This window comes from Drosophila ananassae, chromosome XL, assembly GCF_017639315.1.
Source record: "Drosophila ananassae strain 14024-0371.13 chromosome XL, ASM1763931v2, whole genome shotgun sequence".
Taxonomy (NCBI): Eukaryota; Metazoa; Arthropoda; class Insecta; order Diptera; family Drosophilidae; genus Drosophila; species Drosophila ananassae.
Window position 1 is genome coordinate 1594340 of NC_057931.1, and position 15706 is coordinate 1610045.

At 47.1% G+C, this 15706-nt stretch overlaps 3 protein-coding genes across 8 annotated transcripts in view; 1 reads left to right on the forward strand and 2 right to left on the reverse strand.

The window, feature by feature from the left end:
- Window positions 1-5270, reverse strand: part of LOC6503727 (pneumococcal serine-rich repeat protein) — a 43240-nt gene extending 37970 nt beyond the window's left edge. For 5 of the 6 annotated variants that reach the window (XM_014905564.3, XM_001963814.4, XM_032452539.2 and 2 more), the window contains exons 1-2: window positions 4903-5270; window positions 4586-4697 (exon numbers count right to left, since the gene is read on the reverse strand). The gene's annotated coding sequence lies outside the window, so the exon portion shown is untranslated. The remainder of the gene's footprint in view (window positions 1-4585; window positions 4698-4902) is intronic. The other variant, XM_044716814.1, reaches the window with a different exon arrangement.
- Window positions 5271-9436: 4166 nt separating this feature from the next.
- LOC6503724 (secretory carrier-associated membrane protein 5) lies at window positions 9437-12962 on the reverse strand. Its single transcript, XM_001963817.4, has 5 exons — window positions 12733-12962; window positions 12297-12521; window positions 11736-11937; window positions 11200-11329; window positions 9437-11135 (listed from the first exon to the last, which is right to left on the reverse strand). Exons 1-5 carry the CDS (start codon window positions 12793-12795, stop codon window positions 10727-10729), a joined length of 1029 nt encoding a protein of 342 aa, XP_001963853.1. The 5' UTR covers window positions 12796-12962; the 3' UTR covers window positions 9437-10726.
- A 259-nt stretch (window positions 12963-13221) lies between these two features.
- Window positions 13222-15292, forward strand: LOC6503922 (adenosylhomocysteinase). The gene is made up of 3 exons (XM_001963818.4): window positions 13222-13380; window positions 13611-13801; window positions 14081-15292. Exons 1-3 carry the CDS (start codon window positions 13356-13358, stop codon window positions 15161-15163), a joined length of 1299 nt encoding a protein of 432 aa, XP_001963854.1. The 5' UTR covers window positions 13222-13355; the 3' UTR covers window positions 15164-15292.
- Window positions 15293-15706: the final 414 nt, after the last annotated feature.

A 15706-nucleotide genomic window follows, 5' to 3' on the forward strand; every position in this document is an offset into this window, starting at 1 on the left:
GCTGCGATTTTTATGGCTCCTGGTGTTTGGCTTCACGGGTAATCGAAAGTTGAGGTAAACAGGGTCGAAAAAAAGCAAAAGGTGAAAGTCGGAAAGTCGGAAAGCCAGAAAGTAAATGGGAAACGAACTGGAGTTTAAGTGGGTGATTTTTCAGGTACTGTACGACTTGTTAAATTGACGAGTTTTCAATAAAGTAAATAAGCCAAAAAGGAATCAAATTGTGGGCGATTGTCGGCGGGAAGGTGAAGGAACACAAATAGTATTATCAATTTGAAAAAATGGCCCACCCAGATTGGGTAATTAATGCATCCGTTAATGTGATTCTCGCTCCAAAGGAATTAATAATAACCTCATTAATTACCCAGCAAGCCTCTCACCATTTTTTTGCGCTAACAAAGTGTGAAAATCCCATTGCGAATAAAGAATAAAGTGTCCAACTATTTTCGAATCATCCAATTCTCTGTGCGCTCTGTGCTGGCGTAATAACATTTATAAATAATCTCTATAAAACCTTTTTCAACTTGGCATCCATTACGGACACATTTGTCCGCTCGCACACACTAGTATACTCGCACGATGCAGTATGAGCACGAGGACACAGATCCTGCCAGACCATAAAATCAAATCAACTGAAAAGTAACAAAAAACTTGGCCAACTAAATGCAATTTATGAAAAAGCACACACTATCGGTGTTGCCATAGAGTGGCAGTGTTGGTGTGTGTGTGTGTGTGTGTGAGTGTGAGTGAGTGTGTTACAATGCAATCCTTTCCTTGGAGGTCCTCCTTGCGGGCATATGTGTGTGTTTGTGTAGATGTGTTGAGTGCATTTCGTTCGTTGGCAGCTCATCGTTGGTCTCTGTAATTTCATTAGGGCAGTAGGGCAAACTCACACAACCACAAACTTCCTGGCACACACGCACACACGCACACCCGCACAGTGGAAAGAGTACATATGTATAACAATTGCTATTGTTTACTTTATTCAATTTTCACACTTTCGAGATTCTTTCAATTTGGGATTTACGAAAGTGAACGGAGGAAATATAATGTAATTTTAATTAATGTAATGCCCAGCACGTGGGGCTTCTCTCTTTCGAGGCTTCACTGTGAACGCAAGCAGCGAACGCATCGAACAAGAGTTAAGACGTGTTAAGCAGCTGAGCTGAAATTCAGTTCACTTTCACTTTGCCAAAGCCCAAATCCTCCAGCCGGCAGGCGCCTTGTCGTCCTTCCCCTCCCCCTCTCCTCCACTCCACCACTCCACAGCACACTCAATCAATAAAAACGGAAATCTCCACCCGGCATGGCATAGTTTCCCTTTTTGCATCGCCATTTCCATTCCCATTTCCATTGCCATTTCCAAGCCAGCTGCCAGATGTGAGCTGCACGATGAAATCAAAATCAAAAAGGCTTTAACAATACTTTTCGTCTTATGCGCGTACCATATTATGTAATTGTAGGGCTCACACACAGAGAGCCACTGGGTCTCCGAGTCTGTGAATATATGTACATACATATGTATGTATGTATGTGGTGTATGCTGTGTGCTGTGTGCTGTGTGGTATGCGGTGTGTGTTTCTGTGCTTGTGTGAGAGAGAAGCACTTCATTTCTTGGCATTTCCTTTTGCCATTCAGCATTCGTACAGAGCGACAGAGAGACCCGCACACACATGGTCCTGTATTTTTGCCAGCTCCTAGCTTTTTATTATTATTGCTGTCTCGCATCCACACATCCACAGGCGGCGCACAGGGAAGTAGGCCTCGAGGGGCCGAGTTATTACATTAGCTGCAAGCTAGAGCTTAATAAATGAATTATGTGCAACCTTGGGAGATAAATAGATATGTCTGCTTGTCATCCTGGCAGCCTGCCGGCCTTCCAGCCTTGCAGCAGACAGCTGGTTATAGGTTCATCGGAGAATAGCTTTACAATTAAAAGTTATCCTTGAATTAACTATTGCCTACATCCCTGCGCCCTGTGTCCCTGTGTCCCCAACCCGCCTCAGCTCTCCCTTTCACACTCGTGTCGTCTGCCTGCCATTGTCCTCGTAGTCCTCGTAGTCGGCATCTGCGTCTGCTGCTTCTTCGCCTTTGGCATTTTTCTTTTGCGCTCTCTCCTTTACGCGCTCGCATTCGCACTCACTCTTGCTCTCGGCCTCTCTGCCTTCTGGCACTCTCGCTCTTCTTCTTCGCCGCCATCTTCACCGTCTTACGGTGCTTCTTCGTCTTCTTCTTCTCCTCAAGCATCTCTATGTCTATGTGTGTGTGTGTGTTACTTTTGCCGCTTCTGCTTCAGTGTTTATTTTGTGAACATTTCGAATGTGACTGGCCGAGTGTCATTTTGTTCTCTTCGTCCGTCGTCCGCCATCCGCCATCCGCCATCCTCCATCCGCCCTCTCTCGTTCTCGTTCTCGGCCTCTCGCTATTTTCTCCTTAATCTCCCACTTTTGGCTCTGTGTGTGCTTGTGTCATTGCCATTAATTAAACACGTTTATGGCCGTAGCAGGCCCAAAAACAAAAACAAAAAGAGCGCAAAACAACAACAAAAAAAATAATGAAACAGAGAAGAGGGGAAGAAGAAATAAAAGCCCGGCAGCCAGGCAGCCCGGCAGCCCGGCAGCCACTTTGCACATTAAATTATCGATTATGACATTCATTCACAGCTCCGTACGAAAATAGCATCAACAGCAAAATCAGCAGCCAATCTGGCTAAAAAGCTTCCTTTTGGCCGAAATGACACCCACCCACCCCTGCCCACATCGGTTTTTAGCCCATCAAAGTCACAAACGACCAGCGGCGAGCAAACAAACAAGCCAAGAGGATGCTGGCTCACACGGCGTATGAACAACATGGACACCGAGATGGGCACACAGGGCGTATGGGCGATGTCGGCTGCGACCACTGCCCGTCAATGGGATATCCCTACGGGCCTGCAATGGCTCCACCACAATGGCGGTCGCCTAAATATCGGTCGTAAAAACTACAACTTGGAACTCTGACAATTTTATGGCCATAAAGAGTTGAGCCACAAAGGAGCGATAAGGCGGTAACTGGCCGAGAAAATTTATTAAAAATTAAGAAGACAAGCTAGTCCTATTTATGTACCCATAGGTATTCTATGCATCCCCCTGCAAGCGTACAATTCGGGCGCTCTGAAAATTAATATTCGACAAGCGACAAATGGCAAAATGTTAAGAGCAACAAAGCGAATGTTGCATTCCGGGCATTCCAATTCCGGTGCATGCAACGCACAAATTGTCCACGATGTGGCAATTGAATTAAATTCGTTTTGGCACGAGTATTTCCATTGATTAAAATGCAACCAACTGGCTGTGCTAACTCAATAAAAGCCAAAAGTTTTCTCCGAAAACACTCTGTCGTATAAATGAATAAAATCGTATTCAATATTCTGAATTACGTTTACTTCGTCCTGTGGCATTCATTGCCCCCAAATCAAGTATTATTGAATACGATCCATTGACGGTTTCCCCCCGGGTTCTGGCTCGGGTCTGGGGCTCATGAAAATCATGGGAATCCGTAGCCAGAATTCCTTAGCAACACCCATAATCACTCAATTTCCAGGACCCCCACGCCCCCACGCCCCGACACAAAAAACGCCAACACAAAATAATATATATAAAAAAAAAAGAATATCATTAAGGAATACGCACGAGGGCAAGAATACGCACGAGGGCAAGAAAAAAGGGAAAACTTTATTAATAATGAAGCTAATAGAGTTTTGAGGACCCATTGCCCAGCCTCCGTCTCAAAAATCCGCCTCAAAAATAAGCAAAAGGAAATTACAGCCCCCTCTTCCCTCAGACCTCCAGCGCTCCAGTCCTCCAGCCCTCCTCCCAGGAAAAAAAGGAAAATAGAAAGAAAATTTGGTCAGTGGCTCAAGGAGCTGTAAAAATAACAAGGCGCAGACAAGAGGCGGCAGTGGCAAAAGGCCTAAAATCCGAGGGTGGCACAAAGACTGTCACACAGACACACATCCACCGCACACCCTCAAACACAAACACACACACACACATACACTAAAAACGATTGAGTAATTTTTTTTCCTTAGCCACACAACTTCATTAGGATCAAAGGATGGGTCAGAAGGGGAGCTCATGGGCCACCAGGACTGAGGACTGAGGACTGAGGATTTGAATTGCGATTGGGACTCGGATTGGGATGAATCCTTGCGCGCTTTCTCTGTCTGCTCTCTGTTATATAAATAAAAATGCTCAAATGCTAAAGAACAGCTCTGAATGTGGCAATTAAATCCTGTTGGCATTAGTTTTGCGTAATTTGTCAACTAATTGGAGCACACACGCTCTTCTATGTATGAGTGTGAGTGTGTCGGGGGGCCAGTCATGTGGCAGTTGCCTTGACTTTATTCTGCAAATTGGATTAGCGCCGAGTCGGAGAAAATAAAGCCAAGACTTTGCATAATTCCACCACTTTGCACTCGAAATCACAAGCAAAAAAATGTGAAAAAAATAGAGGAAATAGAGGGCGATATGGGGAAGTATATGCTTTTTAAATCTGTGTCATAAGTAACAGGAAATGAAATTATTTTATTGTTTAAAATTTCACCCACGTTTGCAGCCACCTTTCATCATCGTTGTGGCTTCTTCCTTCTCCTCTTGTTGTTGTTACTATTTTGTATGGTTGTTGTTGTTCTTGTTGTTTTTGCTGCTCCTGGTTTTCTGCTGATTATTATTATTATAATATTATTATTTTTCTGTTCGCACTCGTGTTCAAACCGCACACAAACAAAATATCTCAAAAAAAGCAATTCATCGACGGCGACTATTTCTTAATTATTTTTTAAACTACATATGTATGGTGTAAATATTATATATATTGGTGTAAAACGAATTTCAACTTGGTGCTGGGGCTTCCGATTTTAATTACTTTATTCAATGCTTTTTGGCACTTGGGCACTTTCCGTGTTTTTTGTTTGCTAAAAAATGTTGCAATGTGTGGAAATCGAAACAACAACAACGAGCGAGCGAGCGGGTAGCGGGGTGTTGAGTGTGTGTTAGTGTTAGTGTTAGTGTAAGTGTGTGTGTGTGTGGCGGGACTGACTGACTGTCTGTCTGTCTACTGCTGGGGGGACGGGACGAGAGAATCCTTGCTGGAGAATCCCCCTGGCTAGAATCCTGCTTGGGTTCAGTTCAGTTCGAGAGCAGACCACTCAGAGGGCGATGATGATGGGAGAGGAGCACACGATGGCTCCGCACCACATGACCGCACTACACGATTGACAGTTTGGCACTGAAGCTCGCCAGGACTCGCGGAAGCCCGAAAACCTAGATGCCGAGCCGTACCCGAGCAACCCGAAGTCCCAAAACCCCGACGCCCCAACACACACACACATATATGATTTCCTTCTTTTTTTTGTCGAGGGAGCGTGTCGCTGCGACTGTTACAAAAAAATTTGTAGCCAAGCCCAAAGCAAGCACTGTCGCCTCTCCTCCTGTGTCGTCCTTGTGTCCCGCCCGCCGCGCCCACCGCTCACATGTTCATTGAAGAACGCCCAGCAGCAGCATCTGAAGCGAACCTGAACCGACGCCGAACCAAGCCGAACCGACAAAAAATCACACAAAAACGGGAAACCGAGCTGAACCGAGAACCGAGAGCTGAACCAAACCAAGCCGAGAGCCAGGACCAAGCAGGAACCGAGACGAAAGCCCAGTTCTACGGCACAAAAAGCCCGCTGGGAAATGGAGCAATACCATCCGGGGATGCCAGCTAGATAAGCAAATAGAATTTAATCCTTGGAAAAGCATCGAATCGTTTAACGAAACGGGCTTGTTTGGGATATATTAGTTTTAAGTGAAGAATTCCAAAATTGTAGAGATCTTACACGAAATATATTTAATACACAAGGTTCTAGGAATAGAACCCAGATCTCTAGAAACTATTACTTTTATCACTATTTATTTTAATTTAAAAAAACTTATATTATAACATATAGTATAAAGTACGTAAACGGAAACAATCCCAAAGCTCTTAACATATTTTTGAAAGCGAGTATATTTTCAAACTTTCCTAGGAGGGAGGAAGGAGTCTTATAGTTTATTCTTAATTTAAACATTTTAACGCTTTAATTTACATTTTTTATAAATTTTGTACTGTTTTTTAAGACATTTAAGTGGCATTTTTAATTCCTATTCCCCGAATAAGAAGTTTCCCATTTTGCCCATAGATGTATGCTACAATTTTTGTTAAAAGCCTCAACGCCATGTTCTTTCCTTGTAGTTGCCTGAAAATGTTCAAGATTGAAATAAATAAGCCAATCTTAACTAGTTTCTTAGAAAAAAGAGATAAAAAGCGCTTTAAAAAATTATTTCAAATATTTTGCCTTCAAAAATACTTTTCATAACAAAACTGTTTAGTTTCCAAAGGACCTTAAGCAAGGACTTCGTGGTTCATCAGGCCCTACCATAAATGAAATTATTGTTTATGCAACTTGAATTTACTTTGGGATTTCGAAATAGTCAAGAGAAGATGTTTCGGGGGGTTTCCGGATCTCCTGGCCTTCCTGTTCTGCAAATGTCAGGTCCCGTGGGCTCCGCAGCTTTTCCACCTGCATTGGATCCATTAAAGTTGCAGGAGACTGCTCCCGGCTCTCGGATCCATTTGCCAGATGAAACTTGTCCGGATTTCCAATTAAAACAATAAGAGGATAAGAGAATCATATCCGAGGACAGTGGCAAGAAAAACTGAAGTGGTCGGTCGCCGGTGGAATTGAATTGAATAAATATAAAAAAAATATTTGTCTGCCGCGGGCGCTGCGCATTTCCCAGCGGGGACAAAGCCAACAGAAGAAGACCCCTCAGCAGCTACAAGAAAAACAGAAACAGTGGCGGGCAGCAGTAGAGATAGCAGCAGAAACTGACTACACTGAGGGAAAAGCTAAAAAGATAATTTTTCAAAATCTACCTTGGCGAAATATTTGCTTCAAATGGATTGGATGGAATGATTACTCTCCATATAAGGTAGAGAGGGGCGGCAAGTCTCCCATTGCTCCTATCCCACTGTCTTTTTTTCAGTGTAGAGCCGAAGGAAGCGCCAAGTGCCATGTGCGGCGCTTTGTGTCTGTGTCTGTGTCTGTAGTGTGCGTCCTTGCGGTGGGTGTTTGTCTCTCACTGTGTGTGTGAGGGTGTTGCGAGGGGGTTAAGGATGAGCGGCAGCAGCCAAAGGACGAAGGAGAAGAACAAGACGAAGAAGAAGAAGAAACAGAGGAGCACGAAGAGCAGAAACAGAAACAGCACAAACAGCAAACGTGATGAGCGCATGTGTTTTATCTTCAATCTCAGTTGAAATCATCTGGCCAGGACACCCATTGCCCCACACAGCCCCACACTATCCTGCCATCGTGCCACGCCTCCTCGCCCCATCCCACCTCCCCCGCTAACAGTTGCGGCATTATGAAGGGCAATAGGTTGTGTGCGAATTTGTGCGAGTCGGGTCGGGATAAAGTTCGGGTTCGGGTCGACAAACGCCTTCGGCTTTGACTTAGCTCTGACCAAGTCACTAAGCCAGTCAACCCCACTATCTGGCCCTGGCACTGGAGCACTCCGGCCCGCCATCCTGCCATCCCGCCACGGCCCCCCATCATCTTTCAGGGAGCTCCCATGCCGCCCATGCGGCATTTTCAGCGCTTTGGCTTTGTAACATCAAGAAATTTGTACTTCCGCCAGTGGAAGATTTTAATTAAAAGCAGCAGGAAATGTGACCCAAATAATACTTCCGTATAGTGTGAAAAATTGGCCCGACTTGTGTCCCCTTGGCAACGCCCTCCCACATTGGCTGCCTAATTTGTCGGAGGACCGACCGCCTGCGGGGCGAACGTTTAGCTGCCGGCGGGCGGAGGAAATAAAATTTAAGTGATTCGTAAGCCGGCGACCGGACTGACAACTGAGCGGAAAGCGTTTATCACTCGAGTGGAAAATGACACCGGCAAGGGTTTTCCACACACACACACACATACACATGCATGGTTTAAGGACATTTTCCAAATTATTTGCAATCCCAGAATGCACTTTGGAGAGAATCCTGTAGGAAAACTAATTGAACTCTCTTAATAATTCACTCGCTCGCATTAAAAGAGGTTAGAGAGGTCCTTTGGAGGGGCCTGGACATGACATGATCCTTCAGGATCGCCTTGACGAAACTTGCAACATCCGTTCAAGTTATTGGCCATCGCTTGCAGCTCAAAAATCAAGTCCATTACGTGGCGCTACTTGGTTATTCTTGGCGCGGATGGCATAAAATCAATAAGGTTACCTTGTCACAGCGTGTCCTTTGACTTCGCTCCGTGAGCTCTTGGCACGCAAGCAGCGTGAAAATGCAATCAATAGCAAATCGTTGTCAGCAATTAGCGTCCGGCCAGGCCAGCCCCGGCCCGGCCCGGCCCAGCCCAGCCCAGCCCTGAAACATCAACCGGCACAGACACAGGGACAGAGACAGACACAGACACAGGCAGAAGCAATGGCACAGCAACTGTTAACCAAACCCATGTCCTAACCCAATTCCAATCCCGATACCAATCCCATGTCCTAGCCCTGCCCCCGGCCCTGCGGCGAATCAGGTGGCAAGTGGATTTTTAGCTGCAACACGTGAGGGATGTTCGATATGTTGGATATCGGAGGACGCAGGACGCAGGACGCAGGATGCAGGCAGTAGACTGAAGTGTGCCAAAAAGGATTTGCCACTAACGATGGCAGTGCAGTGCAGTGCATCTGCAGCCCTCTCGAGCATATTTGCTCATCATTCTCGCTTGTTACCCTTTGCCTCCCACCCGCGTCACCCGGCAGCCTCCTGCAGCCTCCTATAGCCTCCTGCATCCTCCAATCCTCCTCAAATTCTATTCATAGACGGCTCTGTGGCTCTCTCGATTGCCAGCAAAATGGCAAACAAATCGTTGCAAATATTCCCCCAACGTGGCGTATGCGCAATTTTCGTCCAAAGTAAGTGCTTCAAAAAAAAAGAAGGAAAATCAAGAGGGAGGCGGCATTCTCCGCCATAGATGTATGTAGGTATCCTCCACACACTCCCACACACACACACACATACACACACGTGTCGGTATATAGTATATGTTCGCAAATATTTGACGGGTGAGGTACGTGGGTGCGAGTGTGGACAGAACCATTTGCTGTTGTTGATTCAATTCAACATTTGCCGAATGAAATTTTCATCTTGCGATGACACAAACGTCTCGACGGCCATCATCGCACTTATGGGAATATCAATCAGGCGTGTTGTATCCAAAATCCCAAAATCGGAAATCAAAACGAGACTTCCACGCATATTTGGGCCATTCGGTCTGGGCTTTTCCCAGGACGGCAGTCAGGACACTAAGTAGGAGGATCTCAGCTCAGGATTGGGACAGACGTTCTACTTAAGTTCCACCTAATAGAAAAACAACTCGGAGAACTCCATTACATCTATAAGTATTTTTATTTATTTTTGAATTTATCCATAAATTTCGCTTGAATTTCAAATACACATCGATAGGATCAGATCATTATCCACTTGCTTGTTAATTAATACGAGTTTAGATAACATAACTTTTGATTTGCAAGCAATTAAAAACGAAACGGAAACGGAAATGAAAAGAATGACTCTAGGAAACGGGAATACTTAAGTGAATCAATATTTTATATGTGGTCTCATATACATAGATAATATATAACAATTACAATTACAAAAAAACACGACACGACATTACATGCGAGTGCGAAACGTGGAGGGGGTGGGAGGGGGGGATGACGCGGGGTCAGAGGCGAGGGCGGAGGGGGCGTGTCCCGCTGGCGGGGGCCGGGCGGACAGGGACATGAGCACAGCTGGGATGAAAAATGAATTTGGTCTCTGCCTTGTTGCGTCGGCAAAGAATAAAGTTGTATAATGTAAGCGATAAATATATTATTAATATTATGTTTATATAAGATCGTATATATATATATATAAGTATATATATGTGTATGTGTGTGTGTCTCGCTTGTGAGGGATCGTGATGGGAGGGGTGGGTATTACTTTATCGTTTCAATGACTTATAGAACTAGAAAACATCATCAGCTGTAGCCTTAAGTCCTCGCGCTGCCTACGTCCAAGGCCCTATAATTTCTGGCTAATTTCATAAGGGAAATGACAGCAGTACATATGTACCTTCAAAGCTAATGCTCGGCTGTGTTTGGATAGTTGGATAATCTTGGTTAAGCTACTGCACATCGTCCTTCCCTTAGCTGCTGCAGCTGTGTGTCGAAGGCATCGGGGCCGCTAAGTTCTCACATCGCTCGGCTTTACTTTATCTTTGTTTAACTTCTAGTTTTAGTTTCATTTTTGTTTCCTCCTTACTTGTTTATAAATATTCTTTATGCATTGTGTTTTTGTGTTATCATTACAGAGTAATTATTTGTAATAAAGACGACGGCATTCTAGGAATTGTTTATGCACAAAAGCAAATAGTTTAATTAGTTCAATGCTCCAATGCTTGCTTTAGTATCGCTTCTATTTTTTCTGCTGTATTTTTGTCTTTTCGTTTTCTACTTCGGACTTCCCTTGGCTCTCGTTCCCTCTCGTTGTCCGTCTACTTCTCGCTCTTGCATCTCTTTCGGTTTCGGTTTCGGGATGATTGGTTGGTTCGACTACCGGGTTTGATTATTTGATCGGACAGATAGAATTGTGGTCAGATCGCAGGATCTGGATCAAGGCTGAGGGACCCTACTTAGTATCTGCTATTGTTGAACTGCGAGTTGATGGCCGAGTTGACGGCCGAGGAGGCCGCCTCCTGGACGTGCTGGTTGCGCAGAAACTCCGTGGTGAACTCGGCCTGGGCCTTGGCCATGCTCGCCCCGGTGCTGCGATAGATCGTATGGATCTTGGTGATCATCAGCACATTGGCCACGGCCACTGCCGTGAAGCAGAAGGCCACGTTCAGCAGTAGGATGCCCACAATGATGCCCGCCGCCTCGCCGTTGAACTGCGAGATGGCCGTGATGAAGCCGCAGTAGCCCATCTTCTGGAAGCCCACTGCCTGGACGACCGAGTAGAGCGTTTGGAAGAAGTAGATGAAGAAGAAGACCATGAAGTTGAAGCTCGAGTCGTTTCGGAATGCCTTGTACGCCGGGCGGAACCTGTCGATGGATTACATTTCAAAAGTCCGAACAAATAAACAAAGCAATGTCCCGCCGAACTCACCAGCAGACATACGAGGCGGGCGAGAAGAGCAGCGTGTAGAAAATTGCCAAGAAGAAGGTCCCGATTTCTCCAGCATGGAACATCAAAATGAGACCGCCGATCACATTCGCCAACAGCGTCATGGTGTAAACTATGGGGGGAGAAATTGAAACCGTTTTGATTACTGGGAACATACAAGAATGCGGACAACTCGTCAGAAATAACAAACAAAGTGTTTATGTTTAGACGAGAGCTCGCCGCAAAAATGTTGAATGTTGTTGAATGAAATAAGAAAGCTCAAATTAAAAGCGATAGCCCTACAAGAGCATAGCTGGGCAGGCATAGGCCTTCGTGGATACATGGAAAACTGAAACGCTGAAAACACTGCCCATTTTCGGAGGGCAAACAGCCACAGCCACAGCCAAAGCTATACACATCTGATTAATCACTTCGTTTGTTTTTGTGCGCCGCACGCTATGACTAATCCCTACGGAGGGAGCTTATCACCTGGAACCATGGAACCCATAAAGCCGTAAACGCGAAACGGCGATACTCACAGATCCAAATGTAGTACAATCGCTTGACCAGTTTCTGGAACTCTGGCGGTATCTCCACCTCGAAGTCCTGGTAGAAGCAGGGCTTCACGCAAAAGTTATCCGGCAGCGGAGGCCAGTTGTTCAGCTGCGGCACGTTCCCCTGGAGCTGCTGTTCGCGCCGGTCCAGCTCGGCGGCCTTCCTATCCAGTTCCTCCTGTCGCCGCTATAGATGAAGAGAGTATTTCATCATTGCATATTTTTCAAGCCAATACAATGGGCGAAGCATAAGCAGTGCAAACCACAGGGTACAGTGAGCCCCCGCCAACCCAGACTTTGCTTATCTATGTTAGATAAACACTTGAAGCTGATTTCCCTTGACAGACGCAGATAAGGCAGTTTGGACCACATTTCGAGAGACCCAAACTACTAAATAGGTTGAAGAAATATGTTTTATGGACCAATAGTCTTCGTTCGACTACAATGGCGATTCACTGTACTCGCTAGCTGTGGGTAATGCGAGCTGCCCTGAATTTCAGCCGGTTTCCCTCGATTTTCTTTTGGTTTCCCCGGTTTGGTGGTTACCTGCAGCTCCTCGGAGGTTATCTGTATGCTAGTGCTTGGCGCCGAAGCGCCCAGCGAACTGGTCTGCGGGGGCGGAACGTTCTGCGACAGCGGCTGCACCACCGCCGCCGTGTTCGTAGAGTTGATTTGCAACTGCGGCTTGGCCTGCTCCTCGAACGGATTGTAGTCCTCGAGGGAGACGACTGCTCCGCCGGCCAGCCGCTGAGCCTGCTGGATGGCTGGATCCTGTGAATAGAATAGAATAGAATAGAATATGCGTAGAAGAATACATTAGAGGGGGAAGAACGGCAATAGGAGCCCCAATCAGTCGCGAAATCAGTCAGCATATGTGACGATGTCGTCGTTGCACCCACTAACCAACACACACACACACGAACGAACGCCCACTCTGGCCTGTGTGTGTGAGCTGGGCTTTTTTCACCAATTCCCTGCTTACCGCAAAAGGATTGTCCCAGTTGGGCTCCCCAAAGGGATTCTCGTCGAGTCCGGAGCCAGACATGGTGTCGTCTAGCAAGTGATTGCTGCTGCTGGATGAATCTTCAGCTGTGGCCAGAGAAAACGCTTGCGATTCGCACTTTTTGCTGTGTATATTTTCCTGCTCAGAGCTGTGTCATCTAGAGATGGCCTATCGAAAGCGGCTATCGACTATCGCTGGGCCTTGGGGATGGGGAAGCAGAAGTGACGTGTACCGGCTATCGGCGATATTTATATCGTTTAGGGTTCAGATTGGCGCCCAATAAGAATTTAAATACGTTATATTTAAAATTTAAGCTTTATTCGACTCATTTTAACTAACGGATTCACTTTTTTTTAATAAAAACATAGAAAACAAAAGTAATCAGATAGTATAAGGTTTATCTTCCTCTTTTAAACTCTACTCCACCACTGTGGTGAGTTCGAAGGTTCAACGGTTGATTCCATCCCTGGTGCCGCCAATCCGATTACATGCGGACTGTTTTGAGTTTTGTTTTTCATTAACTGCTGCCCGCCTCTCCGATTCGGTTGTGCGAACCTCTCAGATCTTCCGAGTCCACCAAGTGTATCCGAATCCTTGCTACAATGTCGAAGCCTGCCTACAAAGTCGGTGAGTTATAAATAAGTCGGAGGGTCCCTAAATCTCCGACCGCAACAGGCGGCAAACTCATATGTGCTCATGTGTGTGGTTGTGCGTCCCCATGTGCACATGTTTCTGAGGTTAAATATGAGCAAAGTGAACCGGCGTCGGAGCACGTTGTTGCCAGGCTGCAGCGCCAAATAATATAAATTACAATGGGCCCCTTATCAACCCCTATCTCTCCCTTTCCTCTTTTGCAGCCGATATCAGTCTGGCGGAATGGGGACGCAAGGCGATCATCATTGCGGAGAACGAGATGCCCGGCTTGATGGCCTGCCGCAAGAAGTACGGCCCGGCCAAGATCCTCAAGGGAGCACGTATCACCGGCTGCCTGCACATGACCGTCCAGACGGCAGTGCTCATCGAGACACTGGTGGAGCTTGGCGCTGAGGTGGGTCTAAGTCCCAGTCTAGGTTACTTTTGAGACCAAATAGTTGGGTGCCCTGGCCCTTATCTTTTGTTTACGGATCAATTTGAATAACAAAACTTTCGTTTCGGCAGTGGGGGGCAAGTTCAAGGCATCAGAGATAAGACCATCACCTCCGGATGGCTATTTCCTCTGACGCAGCGGCTTTTGTTATTCATTGTTGGTCCTCCCACTTGGCAACGACAATTTTACGCAAGAAACTGAAAGTGGTTTTGAAATTAATTCATTTGTTCTGTCCTTCAGGTGCAATGGTCCAGCTGCAACATTTTCAGCACACAGGACCACGCGGCGGCGGCCATCGCTGCCACCGGAGTGCCCGTCTATGCGTGGAAGGGAGAGACCGACGAAGAGTACCTGTGGTGCATTGAGCAGACCCTGGTCTTCCCCGACGGCCAGCCCCTGAACATGATTCTGGACGATGGCGGCGACCTGACCAATCTCGTCCACGAAAAGTTCCCCCAGTACCTGAAGAACATCAAGGGCCTGAGCGAGGAGACCACCACCGGAGTCCACAACCTGTACAAGATGTTCAAGGACGGACGCCTGGGCATCCCGGCTATCAACGTCAACGATTCGGTGACCAAGAGCAAGTTCGACAACCTCTACGGTTGCCGGGAGTCTCTGATCGATGGCATCAAGCGAGCCACTGATGTGATGATCGCCGGCAAGGTTTGCTGCGTCGCCGGATACGGAGATGTGGGCAAGGGCTGTGCGCAGGCTCTGAAAGGATTCGGTGGACGTGTGATCATCACCGAGATCGATCCCATCAACGCCCTCCAGGCAGCTATGGAAGGCTACGAGGTGACCACTATGGAGGAGGCCAGCAAGGAGGCCTCTATTTTCGTTACCACCACCGGCTGCCGGGACATCATCACCGGCCAGCACCTGCTCCAGATGCCCGACGATGCCATTGTCTGCAACATCGGCCACTTCGACATCGAAATCGACGTCGACTGGCTAAACGCCAATGCCAAAGAGAAGGTGAACGTGAAGCCCCAGGTGGATCGCTACACGATGGCCAACGGCAAGCACATCATCCTGCTGGCCGAGGGACGACTGGTCAACCTGGGCTGTGCCCACGGCCATCCCAGCTTCGTGATGTCCAACTCGTTCACCAACCAGGTCCTGGCCCAGATCGAACTCTGGACCAAGTCCTCCCAGTACGCCGTCGGCGTGCACGTCCTGCCCAAGATCCTCGACGAGGAGGTCGCCAGCCTGCATTTGGAGAAGCTCGGCGTGAAGCTGACGAAGCTCACCGACAAGCAGGCCAGCTACCTGGGTGTCTCCCAGACCGGCCCCTTCAAGCCCGACCACTACAGGTACTGAGCACCAGGACCGAACCTAATCGCGGAGTCCAATCCCATAGTTGTATACCCCCCACTGTTTCCACATTTCACTGTTCGCTTAAGCTCAAATAAAAACCCATCTCACGTACTCTCAGCGAGAGAAAACCAACACAATGGCTTCGAGGTGTAAACGCTAGCTTCTCTAGGATGGGCAGGGTATACCCACTGTGCCATACGGCCGCGGAAAGTATTGTTGCCATGGGTCAAGTCGAGATTCTATAGTGCTCTGGAACAAACAAGTTCAAGGACCAACCTGATGTCCAAAACAGCATCCAGCACGTGGGACTATTTTGAAATCGATTCGAAAAATAACTTGCGTCCGCCGGAATGACTCAACAAGTAGTGGCCAGAAATATCTCTGAAATGAAGCCTCCTCCTGATAAGGGGCTCTTTCAGAAATAACCTCTCGCCCGAGATGCAGTGACTCGGCTGTTTTTTGGCCACTCACGCACATCTGTGGCCCTTATCTCGCCCTCGGTGGCTCCGAGAGGTAGAGTATCAGAGGTGGTAGGTGATCTAACCC